Source organism: Nanorana parkeri, unplaced genomic scaffold, assembly GCF_000935625.1.
Source record: "Nanorana parkeri isolate BGI_ZX_2015 unplaced genomic scaffold, ASM93562v1 scaffold936, whole genome shotgun sequence".
Taxonomy (NCBI): domain Eukaryota; kingdom Metazoa; phylum Chordata; class Amphibia; order Anura; family Dicroglossidae; genus Nanorana; species Nanorana parkeri.
The window spans coordinates 379357-397566 of NW_017307204.1; the positions used below are offsets into that span (position 1 = coordinate 379357).

An 18210-nucleotide genomic window follows, 5' to 3' on the forward strand; every position below is an offset into this window, starting at 1 on the left:
ATATAAAACACACACATAGCCATACACGCTAACCACACATAACCAACTCATCATCTGTCATTTGAAATTGTGAATAGAAATACATCAATTGAATGAAGGATTGCTCTGGTACTGAACAGATTGTGAATATTAACTCAAGTTGCAACTTCCTCTGCCTTGACGGTATGTAAAAAAACTGACCCAATTAAGTCCACACGCAGAAAGTCCTTTCTTCTTCTTTCTGAATTTAATCAAATGAGCACATATGTACACATCTTTTTTATCATCACTGCCTGATCGGCACATCCACATTATTCAGCTTCTAATGTAAACAGTCCCCATTTGTCCCGCTTGTTAGAGCTCATATAGAATTCTGACAGCGCTCTCACTGAGATCTGATGTAAACATCAAATTGGATACAAGGCAGCCCCTCACTGGCCAGTCCGTTCGACTATGTATCTTTACACATTGCTGCACTTCACAAAGTGGCTCCCACACAGGGGCTGACACCAGCTCATTACTCGCAGTTCACAGGACTCCATACAAGTATCCCACATGAGTGCAGACTCCTCGGCTCATAGACAAGCCGACATTTATTGTTGAACAGTAATGGCAGCTTTATTCACCATCCACCATGATTTTGGGTGAATTTGGGTGAAACAACTTTTTGTTAACATAAGATCTTAGTGAGAAGCTTGTTGGGGACCTTGCAGCCGAATATGTCAGAAAATTTAAGGTGGCGGTATCGGCACATAGTGTTTTGTGTCCGGGTATCAGCTGGCCTGACACCCGGACACAGAACTCTAAAACCGGACTGTTCGGGTGAACCCCGGACAGGTGGCAACCCTAGGGTGGGGATGCTAGGGTGCGGGAAGTGTTTTGCTAGGCCTCAAGTATTGGAGGAGGCCTGTGCTGTTGTTAGGGGAGGAAAACCTGGGAAGTCGATGGCTGCTGGAGGTACCGGGAACATAGTGGACCTCAGGAGCAAGTCTGGTGTCTCTCCTGTTAAGGATCTGTGCTCATCCCTACTCAATTTTCTATTCAACTGTGCTACAAATGGATCTACACTGAGATGCTAAAAAGGGACTGTTGAGTCTGGAGTCTTTGTCTATACTACCCTGGATGTCTAGGATCTCTATACCCTCTCTCCCCAGTGTGAAGATGTTAATAAAAGTTCTTCAGCATTATACTTTTAGCTTGGATGTCAGTTCTGTGAGTACTAGAAGAGGGCGGTTAATGCTAATGTGGCATCTGAAGACCAAAATCCCTAGACAGACTAGTGATGACAGGTTATTCTGACAGCTCCTTCGGGGCTGAGCACTACATTGTTAATACCATAGTCTTTTTCTCTATTTCCAGGCCTCAGTCCCCTCACATTAATTTTATTTGGCTGATGGAGGCTGTGCCCTCTATGTTTCTGGCCACTGGTCTCATAACTTCCCCAATGTACTCCTGTCTCAGTAAGCAGTAACACCAGGAAGCCAGGATGCAGGGCCTTTTTTCCAAGGGACATCATGACATCACTGGGGCTGACAATTGTGCAAACAAAGTAAGGCACTATGATTTAAATGTTGTCAGTGTTTCCATAGAGCTTAGGGAAAGGGAATTGCAAAGGTAGCAGGATCCCGGAGGTTAGCTTTAGGCCCCATTCACAGCAGGGCGGTTGAGGATCAGCGCGGTTTCCGCGCAGATTTTAAAAGGGCTGTTTTGGGAGTTTTTAATTGCGTTTCACTTAAACAGTGTGGTTCCATTGAAAGCTATATGGAAATCGCATTGATCAGCGTGGCAAAAAAGGATCAGGGAGCAATTTGGGCGGGGGGTGGCGGGGGGCAATGTATGGGATTGTTCATGTCGGCGGATCCGCATGGCCAAATCCATGTGGCCAAACCACCCCGGTGTGAAAGGGGCCTAAAAAATAGAATGTCCATTTAGTCTTACCATGAAGCTATATTATATTCAAATTTAAATCACATTCCACATATAGAATGTGGTTTAGATTCCTATATGCCTATTGTGACAGGGTACACGATTCTGTGTATGTCAGTGAGAGGTTGAAAAGGGCAGCTTTCCCTGGCTAGGAAAGGGTTAAGCCTGGCCCAACAGGTAAACCTCCTCTATCTATTAATTAGCCTGCACCTGATAGTGGCTGGGAGGGGGAGAGAGCTCAGAGTGAGATCCAGGCTGCACTGGATGGACACAGACTGGAGAGTGTCTGCATATCTGGGGAATAAGGTCTGCCAGAACAACTGTATGTATTGGACTGTGGTTTTTGTTCATTTATACTGGAAGCTGGAATAGCCGCTCCAGTAGGACGTAGTGAAGGACACTACTGTTTAGTTAGCCTCCTAAGGTGGAGTAGGCCTTTTTATTTGTGTTACTTTTGAGTTCTGCCAGAAATTGTTTGTTTAAAGGAGACTTTTACGTTGCATGCAATAAAGCTGCATTTATTGCCAATACTGATTAAAGACCAGTGACTTTCCTACACTATCTAAGATGTTGTTAAATATGTAGACCAGCCTCTGTTTGTTCACACACTGGGGGGAATTTATTAAAGCAATTGCGACTGTTATGCTCTTCTTATTTTGAAGGGCAAATCTGTTTAGTGGCTCCTTTTTAACATGTGTGCCTGTTTTAACCAGAGCTGACACTTTCCCCGATTGCTCCTGTTTTGTGATAGTTCGCAACTGCTTACATTTAAGCTTTTTGCCTGGAGTTACAAGTCTTCCTCTTTCCATGAGTCTATTTAATCTCATTTATGAACAACATTACACTAGCAACATAAATCTGGTGCAAATATATACCGTGCGACCATATGCGAGTTCAAACACTCGCAATTGCTATGATAAATTCTCCCCAATGTGTATTTAGCGAGCCACTATTATACAACATTTGCCTCCTACCTACCATAACAATTACATTGTTTATACTGTATTTTTTGTTCATTTATTTTTGGTTATCATCCCTTATTTTCCCACTGTACATACTCTTCCTAATATAAAATTGTGCTTGTATCTAATGAAACAGAATATATTTTAGATACAAAAATGAATGTGTTCTAACTGTGACTGGTGTAGTTGTATCACGGTTTGCCAATTTCAAGTGCTTTGTTTGCTTGCAAAGAAATCATGGCAAGATATTGGCTTATTTTAACAATGATAACCACACAAAGTCCAACAGTAAACATTGATGTTGGCCAAAAAAAGTATGAAATCATCTTATGGGGTCCAAATTTTCTTATTAAAATAATACTCTTATGTCTTCCTTTAGGATCAAAATAGCAAACAAATGAAGATGATTTGTTAAATTCTCTTTCAATTTTTTGTATCTGCATTTTGATTTCTGTGTAGTTTTCCTTACATTCAGGTATGTAGAAACACTGCAAAATACAAGAACAGTACAGTTAATGTTAAAACATATCAAAGTAGACATGTGTATTTTAATCAGATTCAGTCTACCCAGCATGTTTTGAATAAATTAAAGAAGTTGTTCCCTGTTGTAACAAATTATGTGCTTTCCTTATCATATACCCAAGAAAAACACACTTTAAATCTGGTTGCTATACACAAACAACTAAAAAATGTGATTACTTCCTCTACTTTCTTTATATTTATAGTATACACTTCTAACAATAAGTGTCATCCAGGAGTGGATAGGCCACTCATGGCACTTGATTGCACACAGCAAGGTAATACAGAGGGTAACAATAATAATGAGGTAACTACATTTGGTGATCATACACAATCATTTAACAGATGTTGGAGCTATTTCCTGGTCTTTATTAGGTAACACATTTCTGGACAATATAGCAGGAACCAAAATAACAAGAGGGAGCATGGAGCATGTTGTCACTTGGCGAACACAAGACCAAAAAAATGAGAGATTATACATTTGTCTTCCTTTACATTTTTACAGTCACTTTCACTGTTGCCCCATCACTATGCCACTAACAGATTTGTCATTAGGACTCTTGCCTATAAGGAGCTTTTGCCCATGAGGAGGATATGGACAAATATATGAGAGCAATAATTCTATGGCCAATATTTACACGTATAGTTAAACTGATGACCTGTAGGGGCTTTTAAAGCGTCGTCTATGGACTTTTTGGGGTACCGAAACTTGTCGCAGTTTCACGGACGCACACAATTTTTAACCTGTGCATGTTGGGTATCTATTTACTCATTGTAACATCATCTTTTATATGTTATTAAGAAATGGGTATTTTATTGTGTTTTGGGGCATTTTAAGTGCATTTATCATTAACTTTGGGGGTTTTATAAGGAGTTGCGCTAATATCGTGCAATATAAAATTTTTATATTGCACGATGTGGAAATTTTTATATTAAAATGTGGAATTGCACAAAAAATAAAAACCTGCGTCGGTCACTATTGGGTTAAGAAAACCTTACTACCTTCAGGTGCAGGGCGTGGCACTTGTTGTGCCCCATCATATGCCAATCTGTACTTGGGGGGTGGGGTGTTTTCTGATGATGCCTTGCCAATGTACCTGTGCCATATACTTTTTATGGAACATTGATGGTTCATGGTATGGGTAGTGGTGAGGACCTTCACAGCTTTTTGAAATGTCTGATGAATTTAATCTAAAGTTTACCATGATTTGTAACCAGCGATGCATTCTATTCCTAGATATTCAGATGTATCCAAAACCTACTGTGGGCCATACAGTTGTACAAGCTAGCACATCCATTACCGCTTATGAAGAGTATTCCATTTAGTCATTACTTGCCAATGAGACCCAAGATGAAGGCATTCAGATGAACCTGACTTCCAGAGGAAAGCGGAAAGAGAGACCAATAAGAAGGGGAACTGTAAATTGAGCCTGAAAAGGATATTATGAAAGACAAACAAAACACTTGGGAATCTTTAGCCGTACAGATCGGCGTTGCTGACCGCCGTGTTTACACCCCCTTCCTGTCCAGCCCATTTTTCAGTATTCAGCGCTGCAGTACTTTGACTGACATTCATTCCATCATGCAACGCTGTACTGAAACAAATTTTATACATTTTTTTGGGGACAGAGAGCTTTCTTTTGGTGGTATTCAATCCCCACTGGAATTTTTATTTTTTACTATATAACGAAAAAAGTACAGAATATTTGTAAAAAAAATAACTGTTTTCCCTTTTTATGTTAGGAAACATTTATTATTACCCAATTTTTTTGGTAAAATATAAAAGACGGGGTCACGTTGGATAAATAGACACCAAACATGTCAAGCCTTAAAATTGTGCGCGCCCACGCAATAGCAAAAAAACTACCATCGCCAAAATTGTCCAAGCGTCGCTTTAAAAGATTTTACTGCTTATCAGTTTAGTGTTATCTGTGATTTATCACCCTAGAATTATTGCTCACTGCAACGTTCGCTGCGATATGTAGCATGTGCGGCGTAATTGGTGCAATCGTTGTTTTTGCGTGTAGGCGCATCTAATGCATTTTTGCGCATCCATATGGGGGTGGGGTACCTGATTGAACCCCTTGGTGACAGGAGACGTACATTGTATGTCCGCCTAACTAAGTGCCCAAATGACTGCGCACATACACTGTATGTGTGCAGCTATTCAGGGCTCCATAATGCCGGTAACCGCTGAGATCAATGGCTACCATTCATTAATGGATCTCTCACTATTGAGGCATCCATTAATGAAAGAATTAAGTAGTTTCAGACACCCAAACTCTTTCAGCGAGCAGGTGTCTGACAGTGATAGGAGTGCGGTGTGAACCACACTTCCTATCACTGTTAGGCAGCCGTACACATCGGGATTAGCAAATCCCAATGTGTACTGACATTTTGCTAAATGCTTCAGCACAGAAGCATTCAGCAAAAGCCAAAAGCTGCCTATTTCAGGCTTCTGATTGTTGTGGGCTACCAGCCACAATGATCAGCAGTCATGTGACATCTGACCCTAACATGCTGCAGTACATTTTAGGCTCAGTGTCGCTAAGGTTATTATTGGCTGTTCCCGAGTTTGGGGTAGCCTAATAATAACCAAAACTTTATTTCAATTATCAAGCAGTCATAGTGACATCCATTCACTGTTTGCTATAATTGACAAGCCAGTACAAACACTGGCTTGTCATGTCCCCCCTTCTCTCCCTGTTAACAATAACTAAGTTAAAATGTGTGGGGGAAAAAAAATATATATTCTAAAAATTAACCCCTCACAATGAATCTGCAGCTGAGCTTAATTTTTTTTATTTTAAAAAAAAATGTAAATGTTAGCTTTTCAGTTTTAGGCAGAGAAGTACAGAAAAAAAACATGAAATCCTAGGCATGTAAGGTCTTTCCAAATAAAGGACAAACGCATGAATTATTTTAGCTGTGCTACAACAATCAAAACTGGGGGAAAAGTGTTTTTTCTTTAAGTTTTTTTTCCTAATGTCTTTTATATTCTAAGGAAAGCATTGAGCCCACATATGTGATATAAATATATAGCCCTATCTGTCCTCTAAAAAACAATATTCAATATGGAAGAATCACACAGAAAAAATGTAAAGTGCTTCAGTCATTAACCACTTGCCGTCCGCTCATTGAGAACACAAGGGCAGAAGGCAACCTCTTCCCAGTGGGTGGACGTACATGTACGTGATTTTTTTTTTTTTTCTGCACCCGGCTGTACTGGCTGTTACATACAAGCATTCAGCCGGCTCTACAGCTGGCTGATCGCTTGTATGACACTAAAAAGCATGCCCCCCCCCCGCTGCCGGACTCTCTCTCTAAAGGCGGGAGCGATGTGTATTAAGTCACTCCCGCCTTTAACTGTCATTTCTGTGGCTGCTATAGCCAGAGAAGAAGCTGGTAAAGCAGATCTCTGCTTAATCAGCTTCTTTGGTGGTCCCAAAGTGAGAGGTTTTAGAGACCCCTGACGTCTACATAAAGAGGACCTGTCATTGTATATTGGCAATCACATAGGGGCGTGTAAGCCCCCTATGTGATAGCAGTAAAGTTTTTTTTTTTTTAAATGAAAGTCTCTTAAAAAAAAAAATAAGACTAAAACATTTTGCTTGCTGCAATCCCTTTTTCACACGAATGTTGCTAGGGACCCCTGGTTTGCACTTTTACACCTTAAACACTGAACATTACGAAGACTCGGCACAAATTGTTCTTCTTGCCGCCAAACAAACCATAGCACAAGCATGGAAGAAGCAACTGATCTCCTTTTGCGGGGGTTTGGCGTAGAATTGATTCGTTTTTCATTTACGAAAAATTATCCAGTGTTCTCAGACACCCAAAATAAATTTATGAAGGTTTGGAACCCTTGGATAGCAAATGCTCATCCAGACATCCCTTCTACTGATATCACAGCCCTTTGATTGACATGCTACAGCAGGGGGGGGTCCTCCCGCCACCAGACTCTTGCTTTTAAACCCTACATATTTGTCCTTTTTCTCTGTTTTTTCAACCTTTAATTTCACTGCCTTTCCAACTTGCGTCATGCTGCGTAAGTGGTTCATGTCCTGACATTTCAATCGTTTGTCATTTGCACTTTTGTATCTGAAAAATGTCAACTATGTGACTTTTGTATTGCTCACAAGTTATGCTACATGCTTTATTGTCATTGTTGAAATTTTAATTTTAAAAAACACCCAAGAAATGTAATTCCCCCACCCCCGCGTGCACGCACATATAAACATAAATACGCGTTGGGTATACCTATGTGCGAAAACAACGATTACATCACACATGCTACATATCGCCACAAACGTGGGAGTGTGAGCAATTAATTTTAGGGCCATTAATCACTGATAACACTAAAATGAAGAGAAGTGACAGCTTTAAAGCCCTAAAATGAAGAGAAGTGACAGCTTTAAAACCATCGCACAGCGGTGCAAGAGGCATATCAGATCAGGCAACTGGAATGTGAACCGGGGATCGGACACCAACAGATTTTCCTTCGCTTAAATCCTCTTTTCAAGATAATTTTCTTTGCAATGATTTAACAAATGCTAGCAGTGTTGGGGTTTTTCCCATATCTGTGGATATCAGTAATTAAAAATTCTTATGTTTTAGGCAGAGTGGTACTTTTTAAAAGTGTAGCTAGAACTTCATTTGAAGGCTTAAAATCACATGTAGCTTTAGGGCTTTATCTCACCATTTGCGGTGCGTTCCAGAGTGGTAGCTGCTGGAATGCACAGCAATCACTCACTAAACTTCCCCTGTCGTTCTGGGGCTGGAGGGGGCATTACAGTCAATATCACCGCAGCCACTCCCCCCACCCGTAGTGCGACGCATGGCAAAACATTGCAGTGGAACAGTATGCAGGCAAACGCAAAAAAAATGCTGCCTGCTCTTTTTTTGCGTTCGCAGTGGTACGGAACGCAGGCAATGTTTTGCCACGTGTCCGATCACACTGTGGGTGAACAAGCCCTTAGAGAAAAATAACCTGTGGGCTCATATGAGAATGTTTTATGCAGTCTTTAACCCTTTCATTGCCTGTCACTGCCTTCTTTGCACACATGTTATAATCAACATTTTAGACCTGAAAATTACTTAAAACACCCCAAACATTATATATTTTCTGAAAGCCAAGACCCTGTAGAATAAAATGGTGGCAGTTGCAAATTCTTACGTTGCACAATATTAGCGCAACTCTTTATCAAACCCAAAAATGTAGTAAAAAAATAAACTGAAGTTTATTTTTAAGTGGCCAACACAATAGAATACCCATTTGTTTATAAAATACTCAAAGATGATCTAACAACGAGTAAATAGATGCCCAACACGCGTGCATCCGTGAAACGGCAACAAAGAACATTACCCCAAATTGTCCCTCCATCCTGAGCCTGTACATAGGACCCTTCGCTCCACACCCCCTTTGTGCTGGGCACCAAGCAATCTAGTCCCCCTGCTGTGCCGGCATGTGGATTCAACACATGCAGGCAAGCCTGTCAACTCAGTGGGAGCCACCCTGTCTTCCACACTGCTATCCTCTGCTGGGAATGAAGTCTGCGCTCTAAGCTGAGGCTGAGCCAGAATGGAGGGGTGCTTATTGCCAGGGCCAGTCCCAGGATCAAGCAGGTAAATACCTAAGCTAGGGCTCTCTAATTTTTTCCATTTGCCCTGTTAGTCTACCTGCCTGGTGGTCCTCAGCTGGGCCAGGTCACAGGACCCCCAGACCCTTCTTGCTCAGGATCCTGCTCATCTGCTGAAGAGGCTCCACAGACCATCTCCCGGGCCACCGCCTAGATCAGTGCTTCTTAAAGTGTGGGTCGCGACCCCATATGGGGTCCCGCAAGTGAACAGGGGGTCGCGATCAGAGTCCCCGGCCAGGACCGCCATCAGGGGGGTATGGCCGGTACTTGTGTGAGGGGCCCAGGCGGCCAAGGAGGTCTGGGCTCCAAGCTAGATTGTTTTATTTCAGTTTAATGTATAATTTGCAGTGTAGTTTTTAAGGTTGCGGCCCCCCCTGTGCCCTTGGTACCTTCCTGAGCACGTGTGCGCAGAAGGTTTTTTTTTTTTGTAATATTGACTGAAGTTTCTTTAACCCAGCAGCAGTGGAGCACAGCTGCTGGATGTAAAGGTAAGGAGGGGGAGGGGGCTTAGATACCTTCCCGTGTGGACCCCTCTCCTGCTGCATAGTGACCGGACACCCTAAACGTGGGCTGTAACCCCATCCTTTCTGTATCTTATTGCGCGTTTGCCCTTTGCTATGTCCTGATTGCAGCCCTGTGACCCTGAACTCTAAGCTTATTGTACCTTTTTAATACAGTTTACATTTCTCTCTCTCTCTCTCTATCTCTGTCTGTCTGTCTGTGTTCTCTCTCTCTCTCTCTCTCTCTCTCTCTCTCTCAGTCTGTTTCATAGCGCAGAACACTCAACCTTTCATCCACCCCCCTATTTATACTTTTTTTCACATTTACAACATGCCCAGCAGTGTCACTGATAAAGATTTTGGTGTGATATCAAAATTCTTCCTTTTATTCATATGAATTTTGTGTTAAAACCTTTTGCTGTAACTGTCAAAGCACCCCTGGCAGTAATATAGTTTGTCCCAACCCCCCGCACTGTTGTTTTTGCTAATCCGTATGTAAATTTTAAGAAAATAATAAAAAAGAATTATGCAAAGTAGCACCCTGTAAGCAGGAGTGCTTAGTTAAATCCAGTTGTTGTCAGATTGTAATCAGTCTGCTGATCTATAGTGTATGCTCATTTGGTTTCTCCTAAGCAATTTGTTATCATTTGCATGCTGCTAGGTGTATCCTTGCCACAGAGCACAGTAACCAAGAGATTGTTATGAATATCTGTCTCCCTGGCCAATCACTAGGAGGTTCATGGCCAGTGGTGCATGCTGGGAGAGGACATAAATATTCATGGCAGAACATGTAAGGTTCTCTTCCTCCCCTGGGCCCTGCCTGGGGGGTGGCCGATACGGACTGTCTGAGTTAACTAGGCTTGAAACTTAGGGGACTAGCCATGTGCTCATACTGAGGCCTGAGTCTGGGGGCCCAGTGGCTGATACAAAGGATGAAGAGGACAGAGTAAATTCAACAGGCATGGGGAACCTAAAAAGTGAGTCTCTGCGGAAATGGAGAGTCTGATTGGTGACTTCTGATATAAGAACTACTTGGCCAGGTGCTCTACACACAGATTGCCACATTTGGCTTAAAGGTCCTAGTGCTGGAGGCAGCAGTTACTTTGCTCTAACAGTTAAAGGAGTCTACACCAGCCTGGATGTTCCTAGTCCTAAACCTCTCTCCCTGAAGTTCTACAATAAAGTTCCTTAAGCATCGTATCTACAGTCTGGATCTCACTTTATTGGTCGCCACAGAGGGTGGTAAGTGCTATTGGGGCAGCCAAGTTGCTAAAATCCCTAGACAGGCTATGGAAGACCCGTTTATCCAAGGGCTCCATCGGGGGTGACCACTACACGTGGGGGTTCTCGTCCAAAATCATCCTAGCCATTCTTTAACTGTTTGTGTGAATTTGTGTGCTTCAATCACCCTTAGCAACTCAAGAGACTGTATCCTTAGATGTATTGCCTTGCCTACTTGCCATGTCAAAACCGGTCACAGGATGGTGCTAAAGAGAATACATCTCTATTTATAGCAAGCAGGCTGTTTTTCTATGGTAGGTAGCAACCTCTAGCCCAAGAAGAATAGAACAAGTGCATTCGGTGACCTAGACTCCACCTTGGAACCAAGGAGAAGACAATATGATGCCATCCTGAGTGCATGTCTGGAGTAAATGCCCAGATCTACCTTACGGCAGCATCACTGGTAGGGACAGACTTGTTTTGCATTCTATTTGTGAGCTATCACACATATATATATATATATATAATGTTTTTCATGTTTTGTTTTTTTCAGTTTCACCCCACCCTGTTTTGTTTTGGAATTTCACCCAAAATAGGAGGGTTGCAGAATAGGAGGGTTTAGCTGCATGTCAAGCTATACACAGGCCACAGGGTAATGTGTAGTGGGGACACTACAGCAATGGTTTGTTTTTTGTCAAATGTATACAGGCAGCTTACACTGCTTATATAGATGGAAGGCACAGCACAGAATAAACAATTATGAGAAGCATTTGATCAGTTCTGTGTATAGAGTATTTGTGAAGCAAACCATAAAACCTGCCATCCAAAAGTCTAAATGTCAGCTGTGTGGAAGTGTTCCCATACATATTGTGTTATAAAACAGCAGTGTCTACACTCTTTGTACACGTTTTTGATACATACAGAGGTCGATTGTATGACAAAATCTTTGAAGAATACAAATTGAGTAGCTCTTGTACCCATTCATATTGTTTTCAGAATTTGGTTTCATCCAATTCTTGTCTGGGATTGTACACTTTGATAACGCTGTTCTTTTTCCCATAGTGGGATACTGAAAACTAGATCCTTGTATGAGCATCTTTTCTCCCTCATATGCTGCAACAGGGACAACTCGCAACATGCAGTGAATAATGTCAGAAAATCCCCCACTTCACCACATCAGACAGTAATATGGAGTGCCAGGCCATGTGTATTTATGTTTGCCTTAGAAGAAGTAGGCAATAGAATATTGGATAGCATTTCCAAACCCTTCAGACCACAGTATAGAGCAAGCATTTTTAGAACAATTGTTTATGCACTCAGCAAACAAACATGTAGAAATCCTCTATTTTTATGTTGTCATATTGATTGAATGGTGGTCACATGTTACAGAAAGGTGCAATCAATTACCTTTTTTCTTTTGGTTTTGACATGCAAATGTTGAATGATATCTGCATTGATAATGATAAGTTTGCACCTAACCATAATTTTTCTATTCAGTTTTGTTAGCTGCCATATTGTGCTGTAATTTGTATTTAATGAATTTTAAGTCTATTATAAGTTAGTGCTAGGATTTCAGCAGACAGCTTTGATGGTAATTGTTAATTTGTTTAAATCTACATTTTACATTACATTTTAAATAGAACATTTTTAAAATGTAATGTATAGAGACATTGTATTGTATTTTCTTCATTTATCATTATCATGACAAATTGTGAAAATCGTAAACCATTTTGCTCTTTCCTTGGTAAATATTCCATATTGCATAAAAATATGTGATATCAATTTCAGTCAACAGATGGAGCTTTAAACTACATTCCCCATGTTTTATAGGTTATCCTTATTTGTTTTGCTCATAAAATGGTGTTCAATAGCATACAATTGAATGAGCCAGATCAGGAAGGTGATCCGTCCTTCACCCCTCCTCCTACTTCCCTGCTTAGTTCAGATAGCTCCAATCTGAAATGTCATACAGTTAGTCCAAATGGAAACAATTTCCAATGTGCGCTGTCTTTAGAAAACCCATGGTGCTGTTTGATTTTATGGTGTCACTGATGCACTCCATATTAAGTAGTTATGTGTAAAATGAAGATTTTATATAAATAGTAAAGATCAATTTTAAATATTGTAACTTATACAAATTATCAAACCATTATATCTTTCACTTGTTTCAAACACAACAGAGAAATGTCTATGGACAGACTGATGAAGCAAATAACCATTACCTTGTTATTCCATTCTGGAGATTCTTCAGTATGATAGAGCATAAAATTGTCTTCTGAAAAATTGAGATTTACCAATACCTCCAGGCAGGGGTATTTTAATATACTTTCAGGTTTTGCATTGCTGTTATGGACACAGTTTGTTTTGTCTTTGAAAGTTGCTTGTGCAAGGGTACACGTAGACTCAGCAGTCCACACGCTTCAAAAGCAAAAGATTACATTAAATTTGTTCATTAAAATGTAGTTCACATCAGGGTACATATACAGTTGACACAAAGGGTAGCTACACTGGCCAAAAATGCATACATGATTCAAATCAATTTTACAAACAAATATTACTATTTTATTGTTCAATGTTTATGGTTTAATTGGTGGTTTATTTTTTTCTGTTATGTTTTTCTCATTTGACCAGCACCCAGAATCTTCACTGCCTTCAAGAGCTACAGGCACTGGAGAATCTTGTGCATTCAACACACATTTCTACTTCTGCCAGATGCCCTGTTCCCTGTTGTGCCATGTGGTTTCATCTGCCAAACCCTATTACTACTACTGTGTTCTGTACTGACATAGCAGCCAGCAAGTGGAAGCACAGCAGACAGGATAAAGATGCAGCATTCAATACACTTGGAAACATTGGATACCTGAAGTGGTTGTAGCTTTGCAAAGACTAAAGTCACTTCCTACCAGACTGGTAAATTATAACAAATCATCTTTCACCTGTTTTCACTTGTGAAAGGGTAGTTTTGAATGTATATATGTAACTTGTGTAAGTACGGTACCTGAATTTTTATTTTATATCAGCCTCTAATCCAGACTGCAGGACTGAGGGGCAGCACTAAGATACAATCATGTGCAAGTAAATATGCTCACATGGAATATCCAGCAGAAGGAGGGAGCAGCGTAAGCACAAAGAATAGGTTGTTTGCGGTTGGTTTTCACTGCCCGGTCAGCAGAGTGGAGTAGAAATGACACCACTGTATACTTTAACTGTAACTCAAAGTGTTGCTATCCACTTGGCTGCTCTTATGTGACAGTGCTGATCAGATCTGGGTAAATAGGAATACAAATCGATGATCAAAGTAAAACATCTTCTATATGTATTTCATCTGTGTATTTAGCGGTGTGCCTGGAGTTTAGCTTTAAGGCAGTGTGAGAATTGACCTAGCAACCCCCACATCAACATTTAGACATAGCAGGGGGCTGCCCAAGAGTACCTGCACTTTAGCTAGAGCAGATTTTAGTGCCAGAGGCCCAACTTGTTCGGTGAACTAAGGTGAGATTGGACAAGTGCATGCACAGGTGGTGGGCATATACATGAGTGGCTAGTGTAATTTGTGTACTTTCCTTTACTCTTTTATACTATATTCTTATAGGAAACTATTGGGAACTGAAAGGGCAGCTACTATGTTGGATCAAAAATTGGTACAATCTCTTGCACTGGCTTTGGAGGTGAAAAATCAAAAAGTCAGACCTTACAGCAAATCTATCCAATTTGCTCTCTGCTGCATGGTTTACAGATGGTTGTCAATCCCATATCTGCCCTCTGTGCCACAATTTGTGTGCATTTTCTGAAATACTTGTTTTAATTTTGGTGAAACGTGAATGGAAGAAGGGAATGGTGTACCCAGAGCTTGCTTTCAAACACTTGTTAAGCTATAGGTATGTTTGGCCAACAGCCATAATCAACTGATAACTACTCCTTTCTTATGGTGTCTCTGAACATAATTAATTGTCCCTATTTAAAAACTAGAAGTGACATTTGTAGTCCCTTCCGCTGCTATGCATGGTCTGATGCAGCTCTTTTTACTGCAACAGAAAACATTAAATACATTTTAACTACAACAATCCATAACAAGTCAATTAATTGCGACTGCAGAAAAAAGTCAAGACACTCTAATTTCAGAACCTCCAAGAAAGAATCAATAGTTACAAACTGTTAGTTATCATTTATACTTCAAGGAGAACTATGGGGTCAGTGTTTTTCCCCATAGTTCTCCTTAGGGTAACGGGAGGACACAAACTAGCGTCCTCCCGTTACCCTAAGCTCAGTATACCGCGAGCTACAGCTCGCGGTATACTGAGAAGCCGGAGCGGATCACGACTTAGATGACGGGATCCGTCATCTCGATCCTGTCATGGCAGAGAGCCGTGACAGGATCGAGATGCGAGCAAACCCGGTATGTGTTCGCTCACCTCCCGATCTACTGAGCCAACCTGTGGCAGTCTCATTGTCACAGGTCGGCTTGAACTATGAGGTGAGTGAAAAGCGCTCACCTCATAGTTCTCCTTTTAAAGATATGCACAGTTTATTAAATAACTAAATTGGTTTCAATAATTGAATCCAGGAGTAGTTGTTGCCTCTAGTCTGGAGATCCAGTTTCCTTCATGTCAGTTTAATTCTTCTAAAACCACTTCCTTTGTTGCTGAATAGAACACCTAAACCTCCTTATCCTCATGGTACCCTTTAGCCCCCAAAAAATTAAAATCTATGCTATTAGTTCTCTGCAGTCATGTACTCCAGGAAATTTTCATCTTTGATATATCTTCAGTAGAAACTTGTATTATGAATCAATGAAATTGTTCTGTACATTCAGATATTCCCTTAAAAACAGCTAGCCATTTTGGGTGTAAATGCAGAACTATTGAAAGGATATTTCCTGTCCCCCAAATTCAAATGTAATTCTATTTTTTTACTAGTTTTTTTTTTTTTTTTTTCCTTTTTTTAAATATATTAAACAGTCTACATTTATCCAACCCACACAACCAAAATATCTTCCATGCACCTTGAACACATTCTAATCACAACAAAGCATTCTATGCATTGTAAATATAGTTCTCTTTCCATAAAGCAAGGAGGAAATTTGAATAAGGTTCCAAGGCATCACGGCACCCAACCATTTCCCAAAACAGAAAAGAATTTGGCAAAAACACAAACTTCTAAACAATTCACAGAAATATAAAATTTAGGCTTCCTCAGACTTTGTGATTTAAATCATTATCATTTAAACACTATGAAAGGAATTTATCAAAACTGGAGCAGACAAAATCTAGAGCAGTTGCCCATGGCAACCAATCAGCTGCTCTCTTTAGTTAGGATTTGAAAATGAAATATAGAAGCAGATTGGTTTCCATGCACCATACAAAAAACGGGATTGTTTTACTCCTGGAGATCCGTGCTCGTTCAATTACCCTTTTAAGAGGGGTCTGTCAACCGTATCAGTAACCTGATAACAGCATATGAGAAAAAAGAGGTGGACTGCCTTCAAAGGGGAGGCAGTCTAAGGGTTCACAGATGATCGGGACAGACCCAATTTTTGTATTTTGTCAAACAAAAAAACTTTATTTGGTGTATATCCAAACACCACTACATACATTTAAACAAAAAAGACATACGCAATAAAAACTGAATGAACACTGACTATAAGCTATTTTGTTCTGGGTGGTGATTTTTTACCCGAATTAATTGGTGCACCTTTGAGTCAAAACCCTATGTTCACTACCTTTTGAATGTCAACAGCACCTTCTCTAGGTGAAAAAAACAGGTTATATTTATCTTTTAGTTGGTGTACTCTATGACGAGTTATTCCTTTTGATTCATATTGACCTGTATTCAGTTAGTGACATTCATCGGATTATATTTGATAGATTGTAGCCCCACTAAGGGGGGAGATTTTATTGAAGTGGATGGAAAAGAAAGTCAGTATTCGTATCTATCAAAAAAATCCTTTCCTTCTGTCCCTGGTCGTATTGAAATTCTTTTATAAAAGGTGTAGTTTTAAATCAATGTAATGCAGAAAATCATCCTCAATGGATGTACTGCCTACCGCCCAGTGACTTAGGACACAACTTGCCCACTTCCTGTAGCAGTAAGTCAGTAGAGGAAAGTGCAAGTTCTTCTCCCTGTATAAAAACTAGCACACAAGCTGTCATTTCATGTTTTAGGGGAAGCAAATGAGAGGATAGCGTATTAGAAAAAGGGACGCTTTTCACAAAATGCTACTTTAGACTCAGAGTTAACATCTTTTTGCAAATTCTTTGTAGTTAAGTTTGAATTAAAAAAACAAGTCCCAGGAACAGAACATTTATTCATAATCCTTATTTGAGATGTATTACATGAGACGTATGCATAATTCTACGGAGAAACTAAGATCAGCTCTTGATTTTTCAGTCACGGGACTTGACAATTACTTGAACTGCACTGAAAGTGATACATATTTTGTAGAAAGAAAGCACTTTTTTTCTGAATAGGTATCTGTTTTATGTGCATGACCTAACAACCTTTCTGCGCTCAGTTGGCACTATTTTTTACAATTCAGAAAAGAAGAAAATGCAGTTTTTCACTGAATAGTTTGCCTTTTAGGGCTTAGTGTGCATTTACTCCCATTAAAAGGAAAGAGATGTTCTTCCACTTAACAGCCTTCTGCATTAGGGCAAACAGCTGACATTTAAAAAGAAAAATCAATGTAATTTAAGCTTACCCTATTTGAGAAACTGGGGGAGTGTTCAAAAAAAAACTTCGCTTTTTTTAGGCCCGCTAAGACAAAGTTGAGTTGATTACAATGCCACCAGAAAGAGATAATGTACCACTACCCAACATTAAAATGTCCAAGGTGGTAAGGAAGGTAGTGGCAGGAGTAGCAGAAAGTAGATTAGCATCTGCAAAATTTTGATAACGCCTGAAAATGCCTCAGGTTTAGAGGGTAGAATTGATGATGGGAGTCGGGTAGAGAAGCAACTCGTAGAAAAAAAATTTGGAAAGAGAAGCAGGATTATATGACAAATGCCTTAGTGTAATGAAAGTGACAAGAATCCTGATGAACCAGAGGTGGTCAGGATGAAGGTCCACTACAGGGGGGTAGAAGTATTTTGATAGAGTAGAAAAGGAAGGTTCTACAGCTCTTGACCTTTCCACTTGCCATTAATAATATAATTTATCGTAATTAAATGTTCTTTTTTTTTTTTTTTCATTGTCCATTATAGGCAGTTGCTTATAATACAGTATAAACTGCAGAGGTGAGGGGTCAGGGAAGAGGAGGTTGGGTGGCGGAGATCTGCAATGCTCGCCTTACCTGCCCATTCATATGCAGGTGTTGTTCAGCAGATTAGTAGGAACAGCAATGGAGAATATCTTTTTTCCTCTGTCAAATATGAAACTGGCACTAAAGCTTTGTCCTTGTCTTTCCTTCACTAACCACTAATGTGAATGTGAAACACAAATATTAGGATGCATTTTTACTCCCCCCCC

At 40.2% G+C, this 18210-nt stretch overlaps 1 protein-coding gene across 1 annotated transcript in view; it reads right to left on the reverse strand.

The window, feature by feature from the left end:
- Window positions 1–2963: 2963 nt before the first annotated feature.
- The window catches only part of KCNMB1 (potassium calcium-activated channel subfamily M regulatory beta subunit 1), an 18259-nt gene continuing 3012 nt past the window's right edge, over window positions 2964–18210 (reverse strand). Inside the window, exons 3-4 of the mRNA XM_018566317.1 lie at window positions 12969–13164; window positions 2964–3355 (exon numbers count right to left, since the gene is read on the reverse strand). Coding sequence (XP_018421819.1) covers window positions 3059–3355; window positions 12969–13164 — 493 coding nt within the window. The 3' untranslated portion in view covers window positions 2964–3058. The remainder of the gene's footprint in view (window positions 3356–12968; window positions 13165–18210) is intronic.